The sequence below is a fragment of the Astatotilapia calliptera genome, chromosome 18 (genome assembly GCF_900246225.1).
Source record: "Astatotilapia calliptera chromosome 18, fAstCal1.2, whole genome shotgun sequence".
In the NCBI taxonomy this organism is placed as follows: Eukaryota; Metazoa; Chordata; class Actinopteri; order Cichliformes; family Cichlidae; genus Astatotilapia; species Astatotilapia calliptera.
In genome coordinates this window covers 30,638,343-30,664,759 of record NC_039319.1, presented here as the reverse complement: position 1 = coordinate 30,664,759, position 26,417 = coordinate 30,638,343, and the positions used below count along the sequence as shown (strand labels likewise).

Genomic DNA, 26,417 nt, shown 5'->3' with positions numbered 1-26,417 from the left:
GTGATTGGCTAATACTGACTGAAAGACATGAAATCTGCTTCAGAATTTGTGGTATGAAACCGCACTCTGATTGGCTAACAAGGTGTCAGCTATGAACGTTTCACAGCCAGACTCCTGATAACAGCTGATCTTCACCCAAGGTGAGCTCAGAGGCAGCGGTGGGTGACATCAGTGTAGCTGGGTCCGCCTTTTGCACCGCCCGTGGTGCTGATGGATGGATGACTGCGCAGCAGGAAACATGGCCTCTGCGTGCGTTTTCCTTCCTTTGTTTCTGGTGGAAGCGTCACAGCGTCCGTGGCTCACAGGCCTGAGCACGTCCACATGCCCCGTCACTGTGAACGCTGTTATTATGAACTCCATTCAAATGTTGAAATCATGTAAATACAGCATTACTATGATTGTTCCACATTATACACCTGCAGGAAAGCTCGGTCAGGGGAGTGTGTGCTGGTGGGGTTAAAGTGTGGAGCAGTAGATTGACAGGATAATGTTGGTGTCAGCTTCATTCACGCTTCATCTGTGGTGAAGCAGCTTGTGGAGATCGTCCTGTAGGATAAAACACGAGTGTCATAAAGAAGGTGCAGAAACACTCGATTAACCATTAAGCCGTGACGGCTGAGCAGCGATCAGAGCTTCACATCATGTTATCGGTCATAAATCCGTCTGATGGAGCGGCCTCGCTGTAGTCGTGGGTCGTTATCAGCGTGAACAAACACCGAGTAATAACACTCCACTCAGTTTGTGCCACAGATCGGTGTACTGGTCATAAACTGGTGCTGGGAATCTGCCCGCTGTGTTACACACTGGTGCCCTCTGCCTGTGTGTCCGTCTCATTTACAGGAAGGACAAAGGAGGTTTCAGGAGGCAACGGCCAGGAAAAAGATCAGGCTGGACAGGTACATGTCTCCAAACAGCCCCTAATGCACCGTCTCTGCAGCTACATCAGCGTTTGTTGTGCAGCTTTGTGCACAGTGCCATCATCCTGATGCAGCATTCCTCTGTGTTTAGGAAGTACATCATTTCCCGCACGCAGGGGGAGGTGCCTCTGTCTGTTCCCTGGGATCCCACCAACCAGGTGAGGAGAAGCTCCACGCCGTCACCTGTACTGCTCACGTTAGTCCTCGTGGACTCACGGGAGAGAAACTTTCTTTATATACATGTGTGTATTACTGTATTACAAATAAGACAACTTGGCACCTTGTTACTAGCAGCTTGTCACAAACACATCATTAGTTCTCATTTCTGCAGCTGAATCTACCGGACATACGGGACATAAAACAGTATTTTTGCACCAATAAGGTGATTTCCACAGCTGCTCGTCAGCTGATGATGATCCTGTCACAGCCTGTGCTTGAGCTGGACACAGTAAACCTTTAATAGTTTTCTCAGCTGAGTCTCTTCACCCACATCAGCGTCTCAGCTGTGTGTCGGTGCTGCGTCGTCACGACTTGTGGGACGTGATTTCTGTTTCTTTCTTAAAGGATGTTCAGTGATTTGTTCCACTGCAGTTTGTATGATCTGACCGAGCAGACCTCAGCGTGTTCATGTCGTCCCACTTAGCTCCAAACCTGAGCCACAGTCAGACTCCCGCCGTGCCTGCAGACTGATTTAGTCGACTGAACCTCTGACAGGCCGACGTGTCGCACCGCTGTGCTTCACCTTCACTGCAGATGAGAAATAGTGCTGCAGCAGTTTGTCTTCATTTTGCACCCTTAATACTTACACTGTTAGACGGCGCTGATTCATATATAATAAGTAGTATTTGAATGGCGGGAGGCGGCCTGCTAACGCTGAGCTCTGGAGATGAGTTTGTGGTTCCTGTGTTTGTGCTTCCAGGTGTATCTGAGCTTTAACAACGTCTCAGCTCTGAAGATGCTGGCAGCCAGAAGCAGCTGGCGCCTGAGCTGTGAGAAGGACCAGGTATGTGCGTCTCACTAATGAGCTGTTTGTTTGTGTGAGTCTGCCCATCGGCGCTTTATGTTGTGTTCACAGGTTCAGCTTTACACCCTGGAGCAGAAGTCCATGCTGAGTTTCAAGATTGAATGTGAGGTGGACGTTCCTGCTCACAGAGCCTTTGATTTACTCGCCGAGCTGAGCAACAGGCCGAGCTGGGACTCGCATTACAAGTAAGACTCTGGGACTCGTCTGTTTGCCCGTTGCTACGAGTCAAGTTCAGCGGTTTCTGTGCGCGGCCTGTTTCGACTCGCTGCCTCGGTATTGTTCTCCGATTCCAATGATGGACTTTTCTGAGGTTCAGGGTTAAAAATAAGCGACGTGTGGTTTAGGTTCATGCTGCTCACTTTGCACTGAGGCTGACATGTTAAGGTTAAAGTGACATTAGCTGTGAGGGCCTGTCTGTCTCTTTATTCTCACGTTTACATAAAAGGGGAACGGTGGCTCTCCCCCAGCCGAGCCAGCCTGCAGATGAAGCTCATCCTAGCTGCTTAGATTTGCAGCCTTACGCTTTGCATTGATCTCATGACCAGCAGGTGGTGGAAAGAACGTGGTGAGCAGCTCTTGAACCCAAACTCCCCTCGTCTGTGGAGGAGGCGGAGCTTTGTCTCCGATGCCGTCAACACCGTGGGCCTGTGCTGGTGGAGCAGACCACTGTGGGAAATCCCAGTTTTAAAACAATAACTGGATGTTGTGGATCGGTCACTGAGGTATCGCAGTGCTCAGCTTCCCCTGGAAAGTTATTTTTCACAGAGCTGAAAAGGAGGCGTTAACTCACTGTTGAGAAGATCTGGGCCCCCATTCCATCCTGGCTGTGGGACACCGGACCAGATCTTCACCCTCACAGGACGTCTGGAGAGAGGTTTATAAGTGCTCTGTAGACTCGGACAACCAGGTACCAGGACGGCGTCTGTGGGGTGTATCGCAGCGGTCCATTTAGAAATGGAGTGAAAGCTGTGGCTGCTCCTCAGTAGGAGGACTCGAGGGTGTGTGACCGATCCTGTGTGTGATATTCACGAACAGGATCTCTAAGTGTAGCTGATGTGAGGAGGGCAGCTTCCTTGTTTTTGCAGATGATGCAGTCCTGTTGGCTTCATCACAGTCTGACCCTTAATAAGGACTGGATGGATGGTTCAGAGGCCGTGGTTCTCCGGTGGAACGTCGCGGCAGGAGTCTGCCCCAAGCGAGGGTTTTTAATACGTTGGATTGTAAGGTGGAGCACGAGCTGTTTATGCAGTGATGTGGAGTTTAGATTTACAACTCCATCTAATATGCTATCATTGCATCAGGCTGGGGAGTTTGCATGTTCCCCCCGCGTCCCCCTGGGTTCCCCCGCGTCCCCCTGGGTTCCCCCTGCGTCCCCCTGGGTTCCCCCGCGTCCCCCTGGGTTCCCCCTGGGTTCCCCCCGCGTCCCCCTGGGTTCCCCCGCGTCCCTCTGGGTTCCCCCTGGGTTCGCCCCGCGTCCCCCTGGGTTCCCCCCGCGTCCCCCTGGGTTCCCCCCTGGGTTCCCCCCGTGTCCCCCTGGGTTCCCCCTGCGTCCCCCCTGGGTTCCCCCCTGTCCTCCAGCTTCCTCCACAGTCCAAGACATGCAGTTAGTGGGTTGGGTTAACTGGAAACTCTCGTGTTTAGCCCTGCGACCGACTGGCGACCTGTCCAGTGTGTACCCTGCCTCTAAGACGGCTAGGATAGGCTCCACCCCCTGCGACCCTGAGAAGGATAAGCAGCAGAGATGGGTGGAGATCTGGGTGATGTCATCACCAAGCCCTTTGTTATGTAGTTTTCCCCTTCAGTGTCCCTATGCACGAGCTCCACCCCTCAGCTGGTGAAGCACAGAAGCAGCTGTTTGCCTCTGCGTGGATACCTGTGGAGTGAACTGCAGCTTAGTCTTTAAACAGTGCTGCCAGTCCCCTTTTTAACAGTGTGTATGTGTTTCCTCAAACAGGAAGTGCGAGCTGATTCAGCTGGTCGACAACGATGACTTCATATATCGTGTGGTGACTCCATCGGTGCGTCATGGCGCGATGGGATCTCCCACTGCAGCCAATCAGGCAAAAGGGATTCTCCAGGACTTCATCCTGTTGGCCTCCAAAAGGAAGCCATGTGGCAGCGGGTCAGTAGAGCCAGATCCATCCACCTGTGTCCTGCAGGGTTTCCTGATGCCTTCCCTTTCTGTTTTCCTTCAGAGACCCGTATGTCATCGCCCTGCGCTCCGTGTCCCTGCCCACTCACCCTCCCACTGAAGGCTATAACAGAGGAGAGGTTCTGTGTGCTGGATTCACCATACTGGAGACCAAAGACAACAAGTCCCTGGTGAGAAAAGCAGCAGTCGTACATGTGCTCTTATCACAGCTGGCTGTTATTAGTATGTTGTCTTTCTTTCAGATCAGCTACTTTAACCAGGCGTCTCCGGAGGTCCTTCCCTACATCTCCACAGATATTGCCGGCCTGTCCTCCTCTTTCTACCACACCTTCTGCTCCTGCAGCCAGTACTTGACCAGGAACAGACTGTGACAGTGGCAGCAGCCTGTCCGAGGCTCTCCTCAGCACCAGACGCTACTGTGGGGACAGCCTGCTTGGTTTATGTGGCGGGAAGACTTTATGATCATTTCATGGATTGATACAAAGGTCAGCAGTAACAATCGACGTGTTAAGTGAGTAAAATCAGCCGCTGTGTCAGTGACTGAGCTGCTGTTCATGTTTGTAGGTTAAAGGTACATGACTGTAACAGCTGTACAGGTGTGGGCTTGTACTTAATGCAGGTTCATTTGAACACTATAACTGTTTGCTGCAGTTCAACATGACGTGCTGGTTTAAAACATGAATATTCACTTTTTCCACTGAACTACAATAAAGTGCTGTGTTGTATTTTTCCTTGTTTTAATCGAGTGATGGATGATTTTCTTTGTTGTAAACGTTCAAAAATCAGCATTAAAAGTACCAAGTGAGCCTCTGAGAGCACTGATGCCACCTGTGACACTTTAAAGACACATTTATGGATGCAAATAATGCAGTGCTGCAGTCAGTAAGAGAGGCGGGCTGCATGTGAAATGTTAGCTGCAGCAGGAGAGTGTTTCATACGTGTTCAGCTGCTGCTGAATCACAAACCTCGGACAGGCTCACACAGGCTAAGAGGCTAATTCTGGTTTTGGACTTGGTTCCTTTAATAGAATTTATTATGAATTTTATAATAATCATTGAATCATATATATACAGTATAATGATGTTAACTTCAGCAACCCAAAGCAGCAGCATTTCTATACACACTGAGACTCTGTGGTGACTATAAAAGCACATTTAAACCTGCTCTCAGCCCACACGTGCTCTGATCACTGAGGTAGAATATACAGGCTTCTGCTTGCTCTGCCTGCACGCTGTGCACGGAGCTCCTTCACCACAGTGACAGCTGCACCACCTTTCTTTGTGTCCACCTCAATTATAAAGTCGTATTTGTCCATCATTCCCAGTAAAGCATAAAGCTGCTCCTGCCCCGTGGGCAGCGAGGCTGCATTCAGGTGTAGAGCCACCCTCTGTGACACCGCCGCTGGGATCCGAGGAGGCCATCTGTGCTCAGCCAGGACTACAGTGACGTATGGAAACAGGCGCTCGACTGTGGACACAAAGACCTGGAGCAAAGAGAAGGACGACTATGAAACAGCCTAAAATGACACGTTTCCATCGTCTAACTGGATCGGCACTGGACATTGTTGGAGTGAACTTGAGCTTGGCTGACCAAGCCTGAGCAGCTAAAAAGCCTTCATGACGAACAGAGGATTGCATTTGCTTGGGGACCGTCTGACAAACATGCAGCTTATACAACTGTTCTCTCTGTGGGGGTGTGATAGTTTCCCAGCCAGGGTGGACCCTCGAGGAGGCTCCAACATTTACACCTGCTCGATTCTAGTTGGATGGATTTCCAGCCAGGTGTGTTAAACGTGACATGCGTCTGCTCTGTTCTTTATTAACGTATTGTCTGCAGACACTGCTTCGGGGGGATCAGATGTGCTTACTGCTGTGCTGTCGCTGCTCTGTAAGCCCTCCATGCTGATCCACACAGGCCTGTGGAGCTCGTCGGCCCCGTAGGCTGACTGCAGCAGGTTAAGAGAAGCCTCCAGCAGCTGCTGACTCTGGACCCTCAGGTAAATTCCCCAGGAGGTATCAGCAGCCTGCCCAAGGGTCTGAATAACATCCTGAGAACACACACATGATTGGCCTTAATAAAAATGTAACCTGGCTGGTGGTTGGCTGGTGATCTACAGATATACCTGCAGTGTGAGGAGCTCTGAGCTCCTTCCAGAACCTTCTACCAGAAGGACTCCAGGTCGACTGCTGTCAGAGGTCACACGAACGACCAGCATCCCGCTGCCCCCACCTGTTAGTGAAACAGAGTATCAGTGTGACTTTAAGGTGGTGCGACAGCAGCATGTGCAGGTTTACAGTTTGACATCATCAGGATGAACAGCTGATCTGTGACATGCTGCATTATCATGAGGTGATGAGGAGACCGCAGCTGTGAAGGGACGGACAGGCTGTGACCACGACTGATACTCAAAGGGCCAAATGTTAGCCGCACCTCTGCAGCAGTCACTTCCCCGTTGTCCAACACGCCGCCTCGGTCCACTGCGGCTTCAAACACTGATTTCTGATCAAGCAGCTGTGCTCTGTATTCTCTGCTCAGCACAGCTGTGAACACTTCTGGCGCTTTCATTTCTACCAAAACAACAGATAGTTTGCGTTTTTCACAATTGTTACTGTAACGGTCAAAATCCCAGGACATCAGCTTTTCTGCCACCAAGAGTCACTAAGAACATCATCCTGATGACCGATGTGAACGAAAGGTTCAGCTGCCACATGACTTCAGTGCATACAGCAAGTTCACTTTAAAAATACCTTGAGAAAAAACTCACGAGGGATCTCTGAATGCTTCGTGGCACAAATGAGGCAGTTTCTTGGTGTTTCTGGCGACAGTGCCCCGCTGTCATTCATGATGTTACCACCAGATGTCGCTAGCATATGTAAAGTACAACTTTGAGAGCGTGCTTTGCCCGGGCGTTTCAGTCTGGCCCGTTAAAATCAGGTTATAAACCCTGAGGTGTAAAACCTGCCTGAAAGCTGACGGAGCAGGGAGGCCCGGCCGGTGACGGGGAGCAAAGGCACAGCCAGGCGGTTCATGAGGTCTGAGCTGTAACCTGGGTGGAGAAACTCCATCAGATCTCCTCCAGGATAGAACCTCCTCACGCTGTCCTGCTTACCTGTGAACACACACAATGAACCAGGAAGAACTAAACAGAAGCAAACTCTTCATCTCAGAAGAAGCTTAAACAAATGCACACAATGAGCAGAAGGTTCAGTTTCCAATGATTTTTCATGTAGTTTTCTAATAATGTTTTTCTTTAGTCTTCAACAACAGTCAGAACTCACTGAAAACAAATCTGTTGATTTGAATAAATCACACACACACAATTATTATTTTACCCAAACATAGTCTGTGTAAGTCTGCTCCATATGAACGCTCCTCACCTACAGCCTGCTTAAATTCTGACAGCGTGGGTTCATATATGTCATAGTAGACTTGCCACGGGTGGGTGTTGTCACGGACAAACAGCAGGTCGCTGATGCTGGGGTTAACAGAGCCCTGCCACAAAGTCAGGCTGAACCTAGACACAAAACATGACAGTCAGTCTGTGGCGCTCATGGGCAGCGAGCAGCCCCCAGTTACTGGTTTGATTAGCAGATTTCCAGTCATTGCCATAGTAAACGTGGAAGTTATCTGTTACCGTGGTGACTGGTTGAGGAGCCAGCTCAGGTGCTGCCAGCCGCTGCGAACCAGCATGGCGTGGACTGGGAACGTCACCTAAGAGACGAAACGTTGACCGGTCAGCTCTGCCGTTCTCCGACACCTCAGAGCGTTCTCATCCCAGCACGCAACACACCGACGATTTGTCCCAGGCGTGTTGGGATGGGAGCGTGTTGAACTGGGACCACTGAAACCTGGATTCACACTTACCCTTTGAGGTACGTCTTTGATCATGTTGTACATTTCTTCCACCGTGGCTCTGGAGTAGGTTTCGTTTGTGAGCTGGTGAATATAGAGGACCTAAAGAAATAAAGCACATACAGCTGTTATTCAGTCAAAAATATAAACCATGTGTTTACCATCTCCACTGTGGAGGCCAGGCCTCCATCACTCTCCATGATGGGATGGCATGTTGCTGCAGGATGCTGTGGTAGCCATGCTGGGTCAGTGTGCCTTCAGTTTAAATAAATCTCCACCAGTGTCACCAGTAAAGCCCCCCACACCAGCAAACCATCAACCCCATGCTTCACACTGGGAACCGTGCATGTAGAGACCATCGTTCACAAAGTGGAACCAAAGTTCTCCAATTTGGACTCATCTTGTGTTTCTTGGCCCAAACAAATCTCTGCTTGTTGCTTTTCCTTAGTCGTGGTTTCTCAGCAGCTATTTGACCATAAAGGCCTGATTTGTACAGTCTCTACTCTACTCAGATGTGTCTCTACTCTGTGTGGCATCTATCTGGGCTCTAATCTGAGCTGCTGTTAACTTGTGATTTCTGAGGCTGGTGACTCGGATGATTGTATCCTCAGCAGCAGAGGGACTCCTGGTCTTCCTTTCCTGGGGCGTCCTCATGTCAGACAGTTTCATCGTAGTCTTGATGGTTTTTCTGACTGCACTTGGGGACACGTTCAAAGTTTCCGACTGACTGACCTTCAGCTCTTACAGTAATGATGGGCTGTTGTTTCTCTTTACTTAGCTCATTGGTTGTTGCCATAATATGAATTTCAACAGTTGTCAAATAGGTTGGTACACAGCTAACAGCCCTGACTTCTGCACAACACGACTGATGGTCCCAACACCACCAATGAACCCTGACAGGCTCACCTGTGAGGTGAAACCATCTCAGGTGACGACATCATGAAGCTGAGAGAAGGCCGCAGCTCTGTCAACAAAACAAAGGGCGGCTACTCACAGGACTCTAAATGTATTTTAGAGTTATCATTGTTTTCTTTGCTACATAATTCCATATATCTTGCTTTGATGTCTTCAGTATCTACAGTGTAGAAAGTAGTAGAAATAAAGAGAACCATGAAATGAGAAGGTGTCCAAACTCTTGATGGGTGATGCATGTCAACATTAATTCAACTGTCTTTAATTTTAGGGATCACAGGAACATAAAAGCTGTTTTGTCTACTTTAGCTCAAAGGATCTTTTTGAAGCTCAAAGTTCTTCTTCCAGCTTTGAATTCTCTCATAAATGTCAGTTCAGGATTCCTTGAGTCTCTTCCTGTTTCTGACAGGAACATTCCCAGAACCTCGTCACATGCCTGGTATAATGGTTCAATGGGGTTCTTACTGCGAGCGTGCCATACCTTCCACCCAGGAGACAAAGTCACATCTGGAAACTTGTCCTGAATGAGTTCCAAAAACCTGAAAAAAGAGGGAGACATAAACATGGACTGATTCTTACGTAGCACTTTCCTGCTCTCCCAAGTCTCCACACCACACTCACCCAGTCACTTTCTTCTAAGCTTTTTAGTGCTTCCTAACTACATTCGTGCTGAGATCGGAGAGCGACCTGGGGCTAGTATCATGCCCAGGGACACTTGGCATGCAGACTGGAGGATCCAGGGATCGAACCACCAACCTCCCGATCAGTCTTTAGATGTTAGACATTTTCCCTTCCTAATTCTGAACTCTGTCCAAGGGTCTGTGTCCGGTCTAGCTGGATTTCATACCTGCTTCCATTGACTGGAGCTACAAAGCTTGGGACGTTGGGGCCTCTGAGGATGTCTGCATTCAGCCACACAGGTCTGTTTATTCCCTTGTTGCTTTCCTTTTGTTTAAGCAGGTCCAGTGACAAACCCACTGATTCCAGAGCCTTAAAGTCCAACTTGATGCCTGCAAACGAACACGCCTTTAAAAACTGTGATCAGATGGACTTTCTGTGGAAACAGTTCTGATCTGTACCTTTTCCAGAAGCCAGTACAGCATCTAACCATTCGTCGAGAGTGTTGTCACTATATATGTCGGGAGGGTGTGCCATGATCGGCACTGGCTTTTCATCAGGGGTCCCATAACCCATGAGAGTGACGTCAGCTTCCAAGATCATGGTGTCACCTGGAAAGATGACAGGAGGCGGTGCTTGTTTTGTCTGTACCTGACTGTAGGTTCAGGCACCGACACCATCAAATAATGCAGTGTTGTCTGTGTGAGTGTTTTTACCCATGAGCGCTTTGTACATGTCCTCCTTGCTGTTGGCTCGGTGAAACCACGTAGCCAAAAGGCCGTCCGCTTCACTGATGTTCCCCGTCTGCACCAAGTACTCCAGCATGTCTCCACCAGAGAACGAGGCAGAAGACGGAGCTGAGGAACACGATTGGACAGCAAGACAGTGACGGAGTCATAGGTACGTAGTCCCTGTCACAGCAGAACTGGGAGCTTTCAGCTAAAACAGCCGACGGTGTGTTTGGGGAGGCTGCTCTTTGTTGGGAGAGCAGCTTGTTTAAAGTTCATTCATTTCTTCAGCTTAAAGATTCTGTCAGCTGAAGCGAGACAGATGGGATTTGGCTTTTAAAGAAGGTTGCAGATACTCATGAAGGCAAGGCAAGTTTATTTGTATAGCACAATTCAACAACAAGGTGATTCAAAGTGCTTTACAGAGACATTAGAAACAAGAACAAATAAAAAGCATGATTTAAAATTGATTAAAACAAGCAAGCAAGCAAACAAGCAAACAAACAAACAAACAAACAAACAAACAAACAAACAAAACAGGATATAAAATCAAAACAGATAAAATCAGTAGTTAAATGTTAGTTTTGAAATTTAAGCTTAAAAGTGTGGATTTGGTGCTTTATTCAAATGCAGCTGAGAACAGGTGAGTCTTCAACCTGGATTTAAATAAACTGAGTGTTTCAGCTGATCTGAGGCTTTCTGGGAGTTTGTTCCAGATATAAGGAGCATAAAAGCTGAATGCAGCTTCTCCGTGTCTGGTTCTGACTCTGAATGCTTTTTTCTTAGTGTCTTTTTTAAAGAAGCTACTGTCACATATTACTCAAAGAGACCAAGGTCTAACAGCACAAAACACATCGTGTAACATTATCTTTGTTACACATTTCATGTCAGTTGATTCAAAAGTCACACAGTTCAAAGCAGCCGTGTACTTTTTGTCCACATGACTATGGTCCTGTCATAAGACCAGAAGCCAAATGATGAGCACTCATGCATCATGGCATTGCAATGAGCTGCAGTATGATATCAAATGAACTTTGATCACTGTAATCACTGATTTTAGCAGCAGCAATATAAAGTTGTGATGCTGACACAGCGAGTATTTAAGTGTTACGTTTGGAGAAGGCACACTGCTGGAGGCTGCAGCACCCTGTGAAACCCTGCAACACTGTGGGCTGTTTCACCTGTGCAAAGACATCTTACTGTCGCTGTACACTCAGGTGAACTCTACATGCAGTAGGTATGTATGTCACAACACTGCCAGTCGTGCACTTTGAGCTTCCATTCGACTTTCAGAACCACGGCTAAGCCTACAGTCTGTGTTTGGCCTTATTAGACAGACACGGTGAAGAGGAAGGAGGGGGACACACGCAGCAAAGGGCCGCAGGTCGGACTCAAACCGTGCTGCACGTGGTCGCCTGCTCATCCAACTAAAGCAGCGCCCTGGTCTTTACAGTGAAACGTGGTGATGATTAGGTTAGGTAAAAGCAGTAATGTCACAGTTTACTGATGGTGTACATGACAGCAGTTAAAAAATCCTGAACTGAAACATTTGGAAGAACTATGGTGCAAACAGAAAACAAGAAACAAAGCTTTGGCACGTCTGCTCAGATTTGACTGTTGTTCAGATCCATCCATCCGTCCGTCCATTTGCTTCCGCTTATCCTTTTCAGGGTCGCGGGGGGCGCTGGAGCCTATCCCACCTGTCATAGGGCGAGAGGCGGGGTACACCCTGGACAGGTCGCCAGTCTGTCGCAGGGCCAACACACAGGGACAGACAACCATTCACACTCACATTCACTCGCACATTCAAACCTAGTGACAATTTGGATTATCCAATTAACCTATCCCCACAAGCTGCATGTCTTTGGACGGTGGGAGGAAGCCGGAGTACCCGGAGGGAACCCACGCAAACACGGGGAGAACATGCAAACTCTGCACAGAAAGACCCCGGCCTGATGGTGGAATTGAACTCAGGACCTTCTTGCTGTGCGGCAACCACCGTGCCACCGTGCTGCTCAGATCCAATGCAGAGAAAATGCTTTGAAGGCCACAGGTGCTGCAACCAGCTCCAGCTGGACTCTGATATTATTGCAGTTGTATATAATACAGTATATAAGTACAAAGTACTGTGAAATGTACCTCTGGTGATGAGTAATAAATACATTTACTCAGGTATGTTTCATCATCTGGATCATAAACAAAGTTGCATCATTGTTTTATCATATAAATCGTACATATTGTAAAAATGTACCTGGCGTCTTAGTGAGCAGCACAACAGGTACAACGATGACAGTCAGCAGCACGATGAGCACAACAGCCACAGACGACATTATCAGCAGTCGTTTGGGCAGCACGCCACGCTTCTTTGGGCCTCGCTCCACTCGCTGGTCGTCAGCCTCGGGCTCCATCCTGTGGGGATACACGATTAATGCTCGTCGGTCTATTCTGTGTTAGAAGCAGCATTTCAGCATGTTGTAGAGGTTTACCTGACCTCACACATGCATGTCTCACAAGTGTACATGCTGCTTCATCCATTTTATTAAAGAGCAACTGATTTGTCTCCAACCTGTTTTGCTTTCCTTCTGATCCTCCAGCAGTTCGTTCATCTCTCCTTTTGTCCTCTCCTGCCATTCTCACACGTCTCCTGTCTAGGTTCAAATGTCTAAGAAGTCGGAGACCTCAGGGAGCGCTCGCTCTTCTTTTATACGATCCTTTATCTCAGGTGCAGAGAACAGTTTTCCTTCTGATAAGGCACACACACTCTTCAGTGTCCACTTGCTGCCTGACGAGCTGTGAAGCTCTTCTGTTATGTAATCTTCACTGTTCTGGGATTACAACACACCTTGTAACAAATCTCCCTCTACATATTTTGTCCGTGTTTGGAAGAATTGTGCATTACTCCACAGTGCCACACGGAAACATGGGAGGGATTATGGCATGAACATTTTCACATTTCTACAAACATGTTACTTCCCACAGGTTCGTGTGTCAGCCATCTGTCTCATAGTTACAGCACTGGTTCCCAAACTTTTTGTGCTGCGCCCCCTTTGTTTTACAAGAAAAATGTTCGCAAATACAAGTAATCTGCAATAAATTACAGGCAGTAAGAAAATAAACTACTAACTCTTTTACGCTGCGTCCGCACCTACACGGGTGTTTCTGAACACGCAGCTGTTTCGTCCACGTAAACGGCGTTTTCACAGAAAACTGGGATTTTTTAAAACCCTTTTTGTGTTTACGTGTGGACGAGGAATACAGAGTTTGTCACGCAACGTCAAAGGTATGCGCCTTTTTTCACGTCACGCTGTGGCCACGTTATTGTTTACATGAGATGAATGGCAGAATGGCAGATAGAGACGAAATACTGTTAATCTGACTGTCTGCAGGTTTACACGCAGTTACTGTCCCTCTGTTTACAAAGGCAGAGACGTCACGGTGTCATTATTTTACTGTAGTTGGTTTCTCCTGTGTAATAATGTTCAACATTGCATCAATACATTTTTTTTTGTTACTGGGAGTTGGCACCCTGTTAGTGAGGTTGCTTAAGCTAAGTACTCTTTAAAATGCCAGAATAGGGAGGATGGAGCAGGTTTAAGTTTATTAGATTGATCAGTGTTGCTGAACTATGAAATATTTTTTGCATACAGGTCTAACAGAATAGCTTTAGTGTTGTTGGTTATTTAAACTTGAGTATGAACTTATACAAAATGCAGCAAGATATTAAAAAACAGTTTTATTGATTAAAAACACTATATCGGATTCATATCAGTATCGGCAGATATCCAAATTTATGATATCGGTATCGGACATAAAAAGTGGTATCGTGCCATCTCTAGTCACTATTGGCGACTCCAATAGGGTTACCTGTCAACTGTGGTGTATGTATGTATGTATGCATGTATGTATGTATGGTGAAAGTCCCTCTTTTTGCTCCTCCCCTCACCTGTGGATGGACGGTGCTGTTACCGTGGTGACAGCTTGGATGTGTTTCAGTCCTGCCTGGTTATCACTGCAGGAATCTTTCACATTTATTACAGGTAATAACTCTGATTTTTCTGTGTGTTATGAACTAAATGTATCCTGATACACACAGAGATGGATGAGCAGAGGTCACATGATGAAGAACAAACATGGAGTCTTTGATTGATTTAGATATTTATTGATGAATGCAAACAAACCTGACACTGAACCATCGTCCAGCAGAACAAACCTGATCACATGACCTGCTGACCCAAACAGTGCAAAGCTCCATGGCAACAACAACAAACAGCCTCACATATGTTAACAGAGGCTGTTAGAAGCACAGAGTCTTTACAGTCTTTCTCCTGTTTGGACACAGATCTCTGCACATCTTCATCACAGTTCCTCACAGACGTGCAGAGTGTGTGGATATCAAAGCTAAGTTTCCACCATGTTTGTAGTCTGTACTGGGACTCATGGAGCATCTCTCTATGAGCACTCAGTGCTTTAAACAGTGAGTCCCAGTTTAACCAGCAGCCTTCACACCACACATCACACAGACATGGAAACTTCAAACCTCAGACTGAAGACACCATCAGAAATAAACAGATTGTGATGAAGATGAAGAACTGCAACAGTTTGCTGTGGTTTCTTCTGTTCCTGTCAGAAATAAGAGTCTGGCAGCACTTTGCTCTCCTTCCACATGTTTAAGGAGGAAGTGAAGAAGAGCGAGTGAGTCGTCTTCCTCTGTGGGCCCAACATCAGGCAGCAGCCACGGATTTTTAAAAACCCAGCACACTGCTTCAGAAACACTGAGTCAGGTGACCAGAGTCATGTGATCAGTGAGGTCTTCACTCAGGACGTCACTGCTTCAGGACCTGATTCAGAGGTTTATAAGGACGTGGATCATTGGTGCTGATGTTGTGTGAGAGCTGGTGAACCATGGGGAACATAAATAACAACCAGGCCATCAGCAGTTCTACCCCCAGCTCTAAAACCTACATAATACACTATACATATAGTTATATAGGTTATAGTATGTTGTATATACACGTAGCTGAAGCAGTTTCATTTGTAGCTTCACGCTGCACTTCACATGTTTGTCCACCAGATGGCAGCACGGAGGCCTGTGTTGGAAAGCTTTGAGTAACCAACCAGGAAATATCTGTGTGTAAAAACAGCAACACAAGAATCCAGGATGAAGACAAGAAACTCAAAGCTCACAAAACAGGTGGAGCTAATTTTGTGACGTGTTTCTGTAAAAACACCACAGAAGTGAATCATCAAAGTTTCCATGTGAGCTGATGATGCTGCTGCAGAGTTTCTGTGAACCTCCTGTGACCCCGCCTCCTCATACAGAGACATCTGATTGCTCTTCAAACTGCATCACGTGGACACATGTGATTGTGTGTTGTATTGATCCCAATGCTGGTATCAGTCCTGGATCAATAACACTGGATGGATGCGTTCAGCATGGAGCCCTGAGCTGTGTTACAGACAAACATGGAAACTGACAGGTCTGTGTCATTCACAGTCTGTAACACTTCTAAACAACAGAGGCTGACCCAAGTGCCTCAGAGCCAGGCACGCTCACATCACAGCTCTCTAAATAAGCCAGTTTCAAAATAAGAGCTGAAAGCTGTGTTTGCTTGTGTTAGCTTATTATTGTGGAGACTAACATTCAGTGATCATGTGTTCAGACTCATAATGATTACTCTCAGAAATCCTGATCTTTGTATTTACTGTGTGTTGGATCAATAACTGAGATTCATGGTATCACACAGCTGTGCTGCTGCTGATGTCAGCACATCTGGAACAATACGAGGTATCTGCTAGCAGACTGAGCAGGACGTGAGACCTGTGGACTGTTTAAAGCTGTCCCTCCACAGCTCACTCAGACCTGATCCACACCTCAGTGATATTCTCTGACTTCCTCAGTAGAGACAGAAACCATTCAGATCTGGGACCATCAGCTGACTGATGATGTCACACAGACTGTGTTTTTCAGGAACAGTGATTCTGATGTGAGCCTGCTAGCTGACAGCAGACCTGATGAAAGCACATGTTCACATCTGTGAGGACAGACTGGACTCTTTGACTGCACCTTGGTTCTCCTCAGAGGTCTGTACAGGAGCATGTCCACCCCCACTGAAGATCTCAGTCACTGTGAAACATAGAAAGCTGCTTGTGTGGCCTCTGCCTCACATGTAGATACAGCTACAGGTTTCTCTGTCAGTCAGACTGAAACAGTGTCCTGATGCTGCATCATTCAGCTCTGTGCCCCAGTCAGCATCACTGGGAGCTACCAGTGTTTCTGCCCTTTTCCTGTAACACTACACTCAGCACAGGCTCAGCTGGTATCCAGTGTTGGACTTTGGCTTCAGCTGCTGTGATAGATCCTCTAACATAGATCAGCTCTGCTACATGTTGTTAGATAAGTGCAGCTGCTGTCATGTCCTGATGTTTCTCTGGCTCAGCAGCTTCTCCATCAGAGGTTCACATGGAGCTGATCCAGTATCTCCAGTAACTGTGTTCTGTGCCTCACTGGTTCATCCTTCTGTCTGTGTGACGTCAGTCAGATGTTGAAGTTCAACTCTGTAATCTTCACTGTGTCACAGAGTTCAGTGAGTCCCGTTATTCACAGTATCAATCAGATCATCAGAGAACAGCTGATCAGCAATCAGTGGTGCCAACAGCGCCTCCTGTGGTGAGAGGATGCAATAATGCAATGTAGCATTTTTCCACTCAACACTTGCAGTCATGGAAACTGTCTGTTGGATCTGTGTGACGTTGCTTTCTTGGTTAGAGTTCCTCACAAATGTCCAGATGATTCTTCTAATGAGGCGTCGACCATGTTTGCAGCTCTTTGGAAGAAAACGTCGCCCTTTGCCATCCTTACTTTTCTTTGACTTCTTCAAATGCAGCTGAACTCCAGCTGGTATTTTCTTGGACTTTGCAGCTGTTTCTGGTCATCAGTTCATTCCTGCAAACCTCTGAAGCTGAACAACAATGATGCTGCATTGCTGGCTGATCCCAAAAGGTTGATTCTGTTCATCTGGACGTTTTCAGAAACGTTTGCTCACTGATCAGGTGACTTCTTCAGTCTCAGCTGACTGCAGCTTTACAAGCTTACAAACAGCACATTTGCACAATGACTGAAAGCAGCAGCACCTGATATATATGATACTAATATAATACATATACATATATAATCCATACTAATGATGAAGGAACTGAGCTCACAGTCCATTGTTCATTCAGTGAACTACTCAGTTTATTTTGGGCCTCAGAAATGCTCACTCTGTTTGTACATCACTGTCAGCAATAGACTCATTCTGCTGTGTGGACAGGAACACATGTGACATCACTTCCTGTTTGTTTGTGACTGAAGAAGTTTACAAGGAATCATTTAGAAGAGTTTCAAACATCAACTGATTGAATCCATGAATCTGAAAACGTGTTTGTGAGTGAAAGAGACAGACATGTACAGACTGAACTATCTGTTCAACAGTCAGAGTGTTTCTGTAACAGGAGACACTCTTTACACTCCACTCAGCACAGGGACACTGAGCCACCAGGAGACCAGAGAAACAGAAACCCAAACCCAGGATAAAGAGTTTGAGTGAATGTGGTGTTGAAGGTGTGGAGGTGGATCAGAGTGTCAGAGGAGACTCTGTAGAAGGACAGAGTGCCAGCAGGACAGTCCACATACACTGCTGCTCTGTTAGAGACAGAGGAGGAGGAGGAGGAGGAGGAGGAGGAGATGGATGTTTCTCTGTTATTGTGCCTGACAGAATGAGGACCATCATCAGAGCAGATCAGACTCCAGGACTGATCATTGTATCCAAACAAACAGTCAGCACTGTCTCCTTTCCTTCTGATGCTTCTGTAACTCACTGATATATCAACGCCTCCTCTCCACTCGACCTCCCAGTAACAGCGACCAGTCAGACCATTTCTACACAGCAGCTGATAATTAAAAACATCAAATCTGTCTGGATGATCAGGATATGACTGAACCTCCTCCACATGTGTCACCTTCCTGTTGTTGTCAGACAGTTGGAGCCATTTGTTCACTGTGTTTGTGTCGATTGTGAGTTGACAGGAATCTGATGGAGAGAACAAACACAATCCAGCTGCAGTTATTGATCCATCATCTGTTCATTGATTGACACTTTGATGATGACTCCTGACATGATGAAGATGGTTGAATGTGTGCTGCTTTGTTTTCATGAATCCCATTAAAAACACACTTACACTTCCTCAGACCTGGTCTCAACCATCGGACTCCAGCAGGCTCCACCCTGAAAGGAGGAGGGGGGTCAGAGCAGCACAGTCAGCATGCACACATGGACATTACATGGCTCTCACACACACACTGTTACACACTGAGCTCAAAGCTCGGCTCCACTGTTTTATTCAAAGAAATCTACATTTATTTATCAGCACATTTAAAAACAGCTTGAGCCAAAGTGCTGCACAGAGTAGAGAGAAAATAGGAAACATACACAGTAATGACTATAAAGACTGGTCAGGATTGAAAGCTACAGAGTACAAATGTGTTTCCAACCGGCTTTTAAAAATGTCCAGTGTTGGTGACGACCTGATGTGAAGGGCGACTGTTCCAGAGTTTGGCTGCAGCCATCGATAAAGCTCACCTCTGTTTTTACGTCTAGTTCTGGTCAGAAGCTGCTTATCTGCAGACCTGAGGGCTCCACTTGGATTCTTTTGTTAAAGAGAGATAAGATGGAGCCAATCCATTCACAGATTTAAAGACAACCAGATCTGGAAGTGGATTCTACCACGTACTGGTAACCAGTGGAAAAAGCTGGTGATGGGTCGTCTAGCACAGACCCACCGCTGGAACCAGACAATTGATGAGGGAGAGAACTGTGACAGCGCCGTTCCTTCACTTGACCTCAGTCGCTCTCGTCTGCTCCCTCGTAACACTGCTCTTTATTGAGGTCACATGAATATGCACAAGTTCATTAACATGTGACGTCTTACACAGGTATGAACAAAGAGTACCAGTCTGTGCATAGTGTGTGTGTCTGTGTGTGTTCCAGATGTGACCCTGTGAAGACTCCCCAAAGCTGGTGCTAAGAGTCCAGCGGTCCCCCTAACAAAGGGCTCTTATACTTAACCAGACACAGAGCAGGTGTTCTCCTAAACCATAAATCAGTAAGAGAAGGTACGACCTCTCTCATGACCTTAAGGTGTGTGTGCATGCCAGAGCACTCTGGAAGGCACACAGAGTCTTTACAGACTACTGAGGCTACGTCCACACGTACACGGGTATTTTTAAAAACGGAGATTTTCCGTTTTCGTTTTAAAAAATAATCCCGTCCACACATAAAGGCAGAAATGAAGGAAAACGCTGCTATGAACATGCCAAAGCAGCAGGTGGCGCTATATTCCTAACCTGTAGAAATGTTGGCCAATCAGAAGTCTAGAAGCCTTGGTGGGAAAAAGTAAACAAAGCTGGGGCATAGAAGCAGAACCGAGTCGTATGTGTGGAGGGACAGTAACTGTGTGTATATGTAAGCATTTAAACACTGCAGAGAGTAGAATTAACAGTAACAGTATTGTAGAAATTCATTTCACCCAAACAATAACGTGGCGCACAGTGTGACGTCAAAAAAGGCGCACACCTTTGACGCTGCGTTTTCTGCGTTTTCTCCATTTTTCTCGTCCACACGTAAATGCAAAAACTGAGTTTTCGAAAATATCCACCCTGGTGGATATTTTTGGTGGATAGCTAATAACAGCAGTCTATTTAGCAGTAGCTGCTCACGTTGTTATAAAGTAAAGGAAAACGATATGAGCATTAGGTTCTAATGCGTATCTGCCTTGAATTAGACGTAGGTGCTAATGGCAGCCTACTTAGCATTAGCAGCTCAGATTGTTGTAATGCTAGGGTAAGCATTACAACAATGTTGTAATGCTTACCCTAGCATTACAACATTGTTGTAATGTTAGCATTAGCCGTTCACATTGTTAAAAAGTAAGTGTTAACATTAGTGCATAATGCTAATTCGCATCAAATTAGCGTTAGTTAATAACGGCAGCCTATTTAGCATTAGCAGATAATGTTGACCTTGGCCCACTGGAAAAGTTAACAACTAAAGATTTAGGAGTGTTTCTCGATAGCTCTTTCTCATTTGAGAAACAAATAAATTCTGTTATTAAAACCAGCTGTAAGGTTTATATTGTTGATTGTCATTTATGCTTAGAAATATTTACTCATATATGCTTAGAGTTCTATAATCGATTGCATAATGATAGAGGTTTGATCCTTAGGCTACGTCCACACGTACCCGGGTATTTTTGAAAACGCAGATTTTTCTATGCGTTTGCACCTTTCGTCCACACGTAAACGGCGTTTTTGGTCACTGAAATTGGTTCGTCACTGAGATTTTTAAAAACTTAAGTTACAAAATGTTGTCTCTGTCCAAATATTTATGGACCTAACTGTAAGTCTACTTTTAATGAAACTCTCAACATGACTTATCAGTTATCATTAATGTTCCTGCAAACAGACTCCTTGGAGACCCCCTACATAAATATCCACGTACTATCCAGCTAGACTAGTGTGTCTGTCCCTGAAAATATTCCTGCATGTGTGATTGTTCATGTCTCATCTGCAGGAAACAAACAGGAAGTGAGTGAAGGACACAGGAAATGTTTCCAGCTTGTCCTCCTCTATCAGACATTCTCTCCATACCTGAGAGTGTCCAGTCTCCAGCCTGGATCCTTCAGTCCAGACGACAACAGCTTCATTCCTGAGTCACCTGGATGATTGTAGCTCAGATCCAGCTTTCTCAGATGGGAGGGGTTGGAGCTCAGAGCTGAGGCCAGAGAAGTACAGCCTTTCTCTGTGATCAGACAGCCTGACAGACTGCAGACACACAAAACAACAATCTATCTTTTAAAGATCATTTTCTGTTTGTCACAATAACATCTATCCATTTACATCCATTCAATGTAACTTTATTTAAAAGTGACAATTCCCAACAGACAACAACAGTCGTCTGAAGCTGTTTAACAGTGTAAGGCCTCCAATATTAGAGAGAAAGCCCCAAAAACCAGACAATCCACTGTGTGCAGCACTTGGTGATGGTGGGAAGGAAGAACTCCCTTTGACACAACGATCCTCCCAGTGAAAACAGGCTCCTGGAGGAGAATCTATCAATCAATCTTTATTTATAAAGCACTTTTCATACAAAGATATAGCACAAAGTGCTTTACATGGTTAAAAGAGTCAAAAATAACACCCAGGTTTTTCACTTGTAGTGAAGGACATAGTGAAAATGCCTGTAATTTAGACAAGAGTTTCTCTCTCTGAGCCTCAGGACCAACAATTAAAACTTCAGTTTTGTCCTGGTTAAGCTGTAAAAAGTTTTCTGCCATCCAAGATCTTATATCCAAGATACAGTTAAAAAGGGCATCCATTGGTCTGGTGTCATCAGGAGACACGGAGATGTATAGCTGCGTGTCATCAGCGTAACTGTGGAAGTTCACTCCATGCCTCCTGATGACACTGCCGAGAGGCAACATATACAAATTAAAAAGTACAGGGCCTAGAACCGACCCTTGAGGCACACCACATGTCATTTTATGGATCTTAGAGGAGCATGTATCCATACTCACCATAAAAGTTCTGTCAGAGAGATAGGAAGTGAACCAGTTGTGTACAGCACCAGAGAGGCCCACCATGTGTTTCAGTCTGTTTAAAAGAATAGCGTGGTCTACTGTATCAAAGGCTGCGCTTAGATCCAGCAGCACCAGCACTGAGAGCTTTTGGGCGTCCCAGTTACATCTAAGATCATTTAAAACCTTTAGGAGAGCAGTCTCTGTGCTGTGGTTCACCCTAAATCCAGACTGGAATATCTCCAGGATCTGTCTATCATTGAGAAAATCATTAATCTGAGTAAAAACAAGTTTTTCTAAGATTTTATTTAAAAATGGTGAGTTGGATACAGGTCTGTAGTTATTAAAATCATTACAATCCAAATTGCTCTTCTTCAGAAGGGGCCTCACCACCGCCGTTTTAAAGGCAGCAGGGAAGACACCCAACTGAAGAGAACAAAGCTCAGCTTCAAAAAAATCTACCATGACTGGTTGCAGGGTGAGGGGAAAGAGAAGAGATGAGCTCAGAGAGACACAAAAGTTAAGGACATGCAGTCGTGACATATAAAAGCATCAGGAGTGAAAAGAGGGGAGTGGAGAAGAAAGCAGAGCATCATCAACAGCCTGAGCCTATAGCAGCATAACTAAGGGATGGTTCAGGGTCACCTGATCCAGCTCGAACTATAAGCTTTATCAAAAAGGAAAGTTTGAAGCTGATCTTCAAAGTAGAGGGTGTCTGTCTCCTGAACTCAAACTGGGAGCTGCTTCCACACAAAGTCCAACATAGCTAGGCTGAGTCGTTAGATTAGTCCAAAGTAAAGTCAGAAAGTCATTATTTGTGTCACATTTTAGTGGAAATGTACAACAACTGTCCAAAAGTTATTTCTAAATCTGATATTAAACAGTTTAAATGGTGAAAAAAGCTGTAAAGAAAACAGAGTCAATAAAAGCCTCTTTACAGGGTCACCAGTTTAAAACTCAGACATTTAAACTGGTGATTCTCCTTCTCTGCTCCATTTCCTCTCTAGACTTCCTGTTCCTAGGAGGGATTTGATTGGCTGAACGTCCTTTTAGCCTTTCTTTAGTTCTTTGGGTGCTAATCAAAGAGGTAAACACACGCGTCATGTGACGTGACATAAGGAGCGCTCTGATTGGTTGGGATTGACAAACTATGGTGCTGTTTGCAAGCTTAGCTTTGCAGAGGCAAGAAAATCTCTTGGGATGCTCCACAGTGACGTTTCCACACTTTGGAGCTTCTGAAGTGCAGATGTTTGGAAACGCTGCTCCAACGTGTGGTTCAAACACTCAGATCACGTGACCTCAGCTGCCACAGGTGGCATACCTGCGGCTTCCATGTTAGCATGTTAGCTCCAACAGGTGGTCAGTGTGAGAGCAGAAGATGATATCAGTGACATCCAAACAAGGAAGGAAGAGACTGTTGAAGGCAGCGAGCTGTGACTGCTGTGAACAGTGTCCTCACACTATTTTCTCCCTGTGTCAACATACATGAGGCTGCTTCAGCTGCAACACACCACAAACACCTTTATACAACTAAATATACTGAGAGCACACTGCTGTGGTTGCTGTGGTAACATCCATATATCCAGCTGTTTGGGGCCGAGTCTGCTTCCTCATCCTTGGTTCAACCCTCAAAGTTTGATGGGTTTTTTTGAGATTTGGTTTTATTTGTTGTTCTATACACTGTGAAACAAAGCTAGAAGCCCCTGTGGTTCAGCGGGGGACTCAAACCCAGGACCCAACCTGCTCCAACAACAGTCAGAGGATTTTATTAAGTCTCATTTTCTGTTCATTAGGAAAACATCAATAATGAAGAGCACATGTTTATAGAGGCACATTCAGACCAATGACAACAGTCCATTCACACTGACCTCCAACTTTTTAAATGTGAGTAAACACATCATGGTTCTGGTGCTGACGTGGTATCAGGGACAGGTGATGATTTTGAACTCAGTCTGAGGTTTGATTACATTGAACCTGCACTGCTTTCTCCTGTTTATGACACATTTATACCCAAAGTCTCAGCTGGATAACAAAGAACGAGGAGAAACACATTTGTTGAGAGAATTGTTAACAAATGTGGTGAGAGTGTTGTAATAGTTACAGACAGAACTATGATTTATTTATTTAAATGCATTCCAGGACGTTTTTTACTCACGCTATGTCTCTTCCACGATGTTATTTTTCTCTCCTACAACGTACGTTACAATTACATTAGCATGACCATTTATCCAAATTAGGCGATGACGTCATTCAGCGACTTCCAGCAACTTTTAGGACAGCCAATAGCAATTTTCCTTACTGAGGAGTTGGCAACACTGCTAGGAGCAGTGGGTGGATGGCAGCATCATCATGAAGGATCAGTGAGAATAAATCATCATCCACAAAGAAAACCAGTCTGAGTGTCTGACGCTCTTGTTAGAAAGACGCAGTCGCAGCTTGTGGGTGCAGTTAGCTGGTTTGCTAGTTAGCTGGTTTGCTAGTTAGCTGGGAGCTAACTCACTCGAACATTTAATGCTAAACTGTCTAAATTGTGTGAGCAGCATTCATTGCTGCTCTGTGTTACTCTCCAGCCTCTCTTTAACTTATTCCTCTCAGTTTTTTTCCTCCTTACAAACTAGAAAACCTTCTTTTTCAGCTTCTCCTCCACACTCAAGCTGTGGCTAAGGTGCTACCAGCACGCATGCTCGGTGTGTCCAAATTCATGGGCTGCTTCCTCCTGAGCCGCATTTGTAGACCGATAACGTCACAGCGACGCGCCGAAGGCTGTCCAAATTCGTGGACTCCTCCGAATGCAGCCGACAAATGCGTCCTCCTTTTCCCCGAATTTGAAGGATGGGTCGGGTGTGTCCTTCGTGGCCCACCATATCCCAGAATTCATATTGCGGCCCAGCCAAACTCCAGTTTCTGGTAATGGCGACCGCTACTAAGATTTAAATTTACTCTTATTAATCTTTCTGGGTCACAAAATAAACTTTTAACATATTTTCAGGCGAGAAAGTAGTTGTGTAAACATCAAATATCTGCTCGGTTTATCAAGATATCGCATATTTGCAAAAGTGCTTCGACGTTTTCGGAGACGTCTGCTACCCACCAGCTCGACAGCTAGCCGGGAGCTCGAGGGTCACTGATGCGGCCGAGAACGGCACAACTCCCGGCACATCATTTTCAGATCACCGCAGACTTTCGCTAATCAGGTTAAAAGTAATATATAAGTCACTTAGACAACCTAAAAATGTCATTGTTTGGCTTTTTCAGTGTTTTATTTGTTCGTGAGTAAATCGGTTTGGCTGAGATTAAAGTTATCAGATTAGATAAAATAAAACTATGAATCCCCCGGGTGGGTTCGTCCTTGGTTTTTACACAACTGAATAAACGTCAAACAGAAAACTGATTAAACAGACGTGTGAGATGGTCAACAATTTACACCAGTGTCCTGTTATATTTTAGATAGCAAGGAGCAGACGGCCGAGTTTATTAAACTCCACCGAGACAGCAGTGACGCTAATCAGAAGGCTAGACCGTCCAATTTCACGGCCGTTTACTTCCGGCCTACCCGACCTTCTGAGGACCCGGCCCACGTAGACCGCGAAGGCCGGGTGCTCAGGAGGAAGCAGCCCATGAATTTGGACACGACCACAGTCTTTCTCACTCAACAGTTACACTCGTCACCCAGACTAACACCACTCCACATGTTCACAACTAGGAGGCGCTAAAAGACCACATACAGTGAGATTATCAATAAATGTCTGCTGTGTCTGACAGTGACTTGAGTTTTTACTAACTGGCTACATGAGCAGGATTAGCTGCAGTGCTATCTTTGTAAAAGAGACTCAGCATTAGAACCAAACAGAAACATTTCTACTTTTTCTGCAGCACCAGCTGGATGCATGGAGTCTAAACTCCAGTGACAATGAGACACATACAGTGTGACTGCTGTGACTTTACAGCTCGGCCTCATTCACTGACATTAGTCAGATATGACTGACTCTAGGGTTGCAAAATTCCCGGAATTTTCAAAGATGGAAACTTTCCATGGGAATAAACGGGAATTAACGGGAATTTATGGGAATAAACTGGGAATTTTCAAAATTGAAGGTTGGCTCTTCTTAGGGAACTTAAATATAGTTGAGCAAAGTATATTTTAGCATAATATTGACAAAAACAAACAAATGCAATTCAAATACACTTGAATATCCATGCCATTCCTTAATCACATGTACAGAGCACATGCTTGCTGCATGGCTATTGAGACCACCTACTGGCACTGTGCATGCCTCCATCACATGTACACATGGACCACACTTTTGAGCCTGAAGGACAAAGAGTATTGAAGGCACACATTTGAGCCTGTGGACTTAACAAGTGAGGTAAGTTTTGATGATATTATGGGAAAATATATTCATTAAATGTTTAAATTGTGAATATCACATAAAATGTATTAATCCTATAGATAGCAATCTGATAAGATGCTAAATAAAATGCTAGCATCTGTTAGATGCTAAATAAGCCATAGCTAGTATAACATAAAGAAGATGCTAGCTTCCTCATTTGGCTGTTTTGTTTTGAAGATCATTCCAGTTGTTTAGCTAGCCTTACTATTTATA

At 45.6% G+C, this 26,417-nt stretch overlaps 2 protein-coding genes across 4 annotated transcripts in view; one reads left to right on the top strand and one right to left on the bottom strand.

Annotated features, from left to right (window-relative positions):
• The window catches only part of LOC113011003 (acyl-coenzyme A thioesterase 11-like), a 13,713-nt gene extending 8,895 nt beyond the window's left edge, over positions 1-4,818 (top strand). For both annotated transcript variants that reach the window (XM_026150365.1, XM_026150364.1), the window contains 7 exons: positions 841-896; positions 1,009-1,075; positions 1,837-1,920; positions 1,993-2,126; positions 3,896-4,063; positions 4,137-4,263; positions 4,336-4,818. In XM_026150365.1, coding sequence (XP_026006150.1) covers positions 841-896; positions 1,009-1,075; positions 1,837-1,920; positions 1,993-2,126; positions 3,896-4,063; positions 4,137-4,263; positions 4,336-4,464 — 765 coding nt within the window. In that variant the 3' untranslated portion in view covers positions 4,465-4,818. The remainder of the gene's footprint in view (positions 1-840; positions 897-1,008; positions 1,076-1,836; positions 1,921-1,992; positions 2,127-3,895; positions 4,064-4,136; positions 4,264-4,335) is intronic.
• LOC113010984 (protein FAM151A) overlaps positions 1-26,417 on the bottom strand; it is a 509,869-nt gene that overhangs the window by 469,149 nt on the left and 14,303 nt on the right. Inside the window, exons 1-14 of one of the 2 annotated variants that reach the window (XM_026150330.1) lie at positions 20,888-20,948; positions 12,770-13,028; positions 12,455-12,612; positions 10,192-10,332; positions 9,937-10,086; positions 9,705-9,867; positions 9,339-9,396; positions 7,958-8,047; positions 7,728-7,804; positions 7,471-7,607; positions 7,056-7,202; positions 6,216-6,322; positions 5,961-6,140; positions 4,912-5,576 (exon numbers count right to left, since the gene is read on the bottom strand). In XM_026150330.1, coding sequence (XP_026006115.1) covers positions 5,280-5,576; positions 5,961-6,140; positions 6,216-6,322; positions 7,056-7,202; positions 7,471-7,607; positions 7,728-7,804; positions 7,958-8,047; positions 9,339-9,396; positions 9,705-9,867; positions 9,937-10,086; positions 10,192-10,332; positions 12,455-12,612; positions 12,770-12,834 — 1,770 coding nt within the window. In that variant the 5' untranslated portion in view covers positions 12,835-13,028; positions 20,888-20,948 and the 3' untranslated portion in view covers positions 4,912-5,279. Of the gene's footprint in view, positions 1-4,911; positions 5,577-5,960; positions 6,141-6,215; positions 6,323-7,055; positions 7,203-7,470; positions 7,608-7,727; positions 7,805-7,957; positions 8,048-9,338; positions 9,397-9,704; positions 9,868-9,936; positions 10,087-10,191; positions 10,333-12,454; positions 12,613-12,769; positions 13,029-20,887; positions 21,062-26,417 lie in introns of those variants that run through there. The other variant, XM_026150329.1, reaches the window with a different exon arrangement.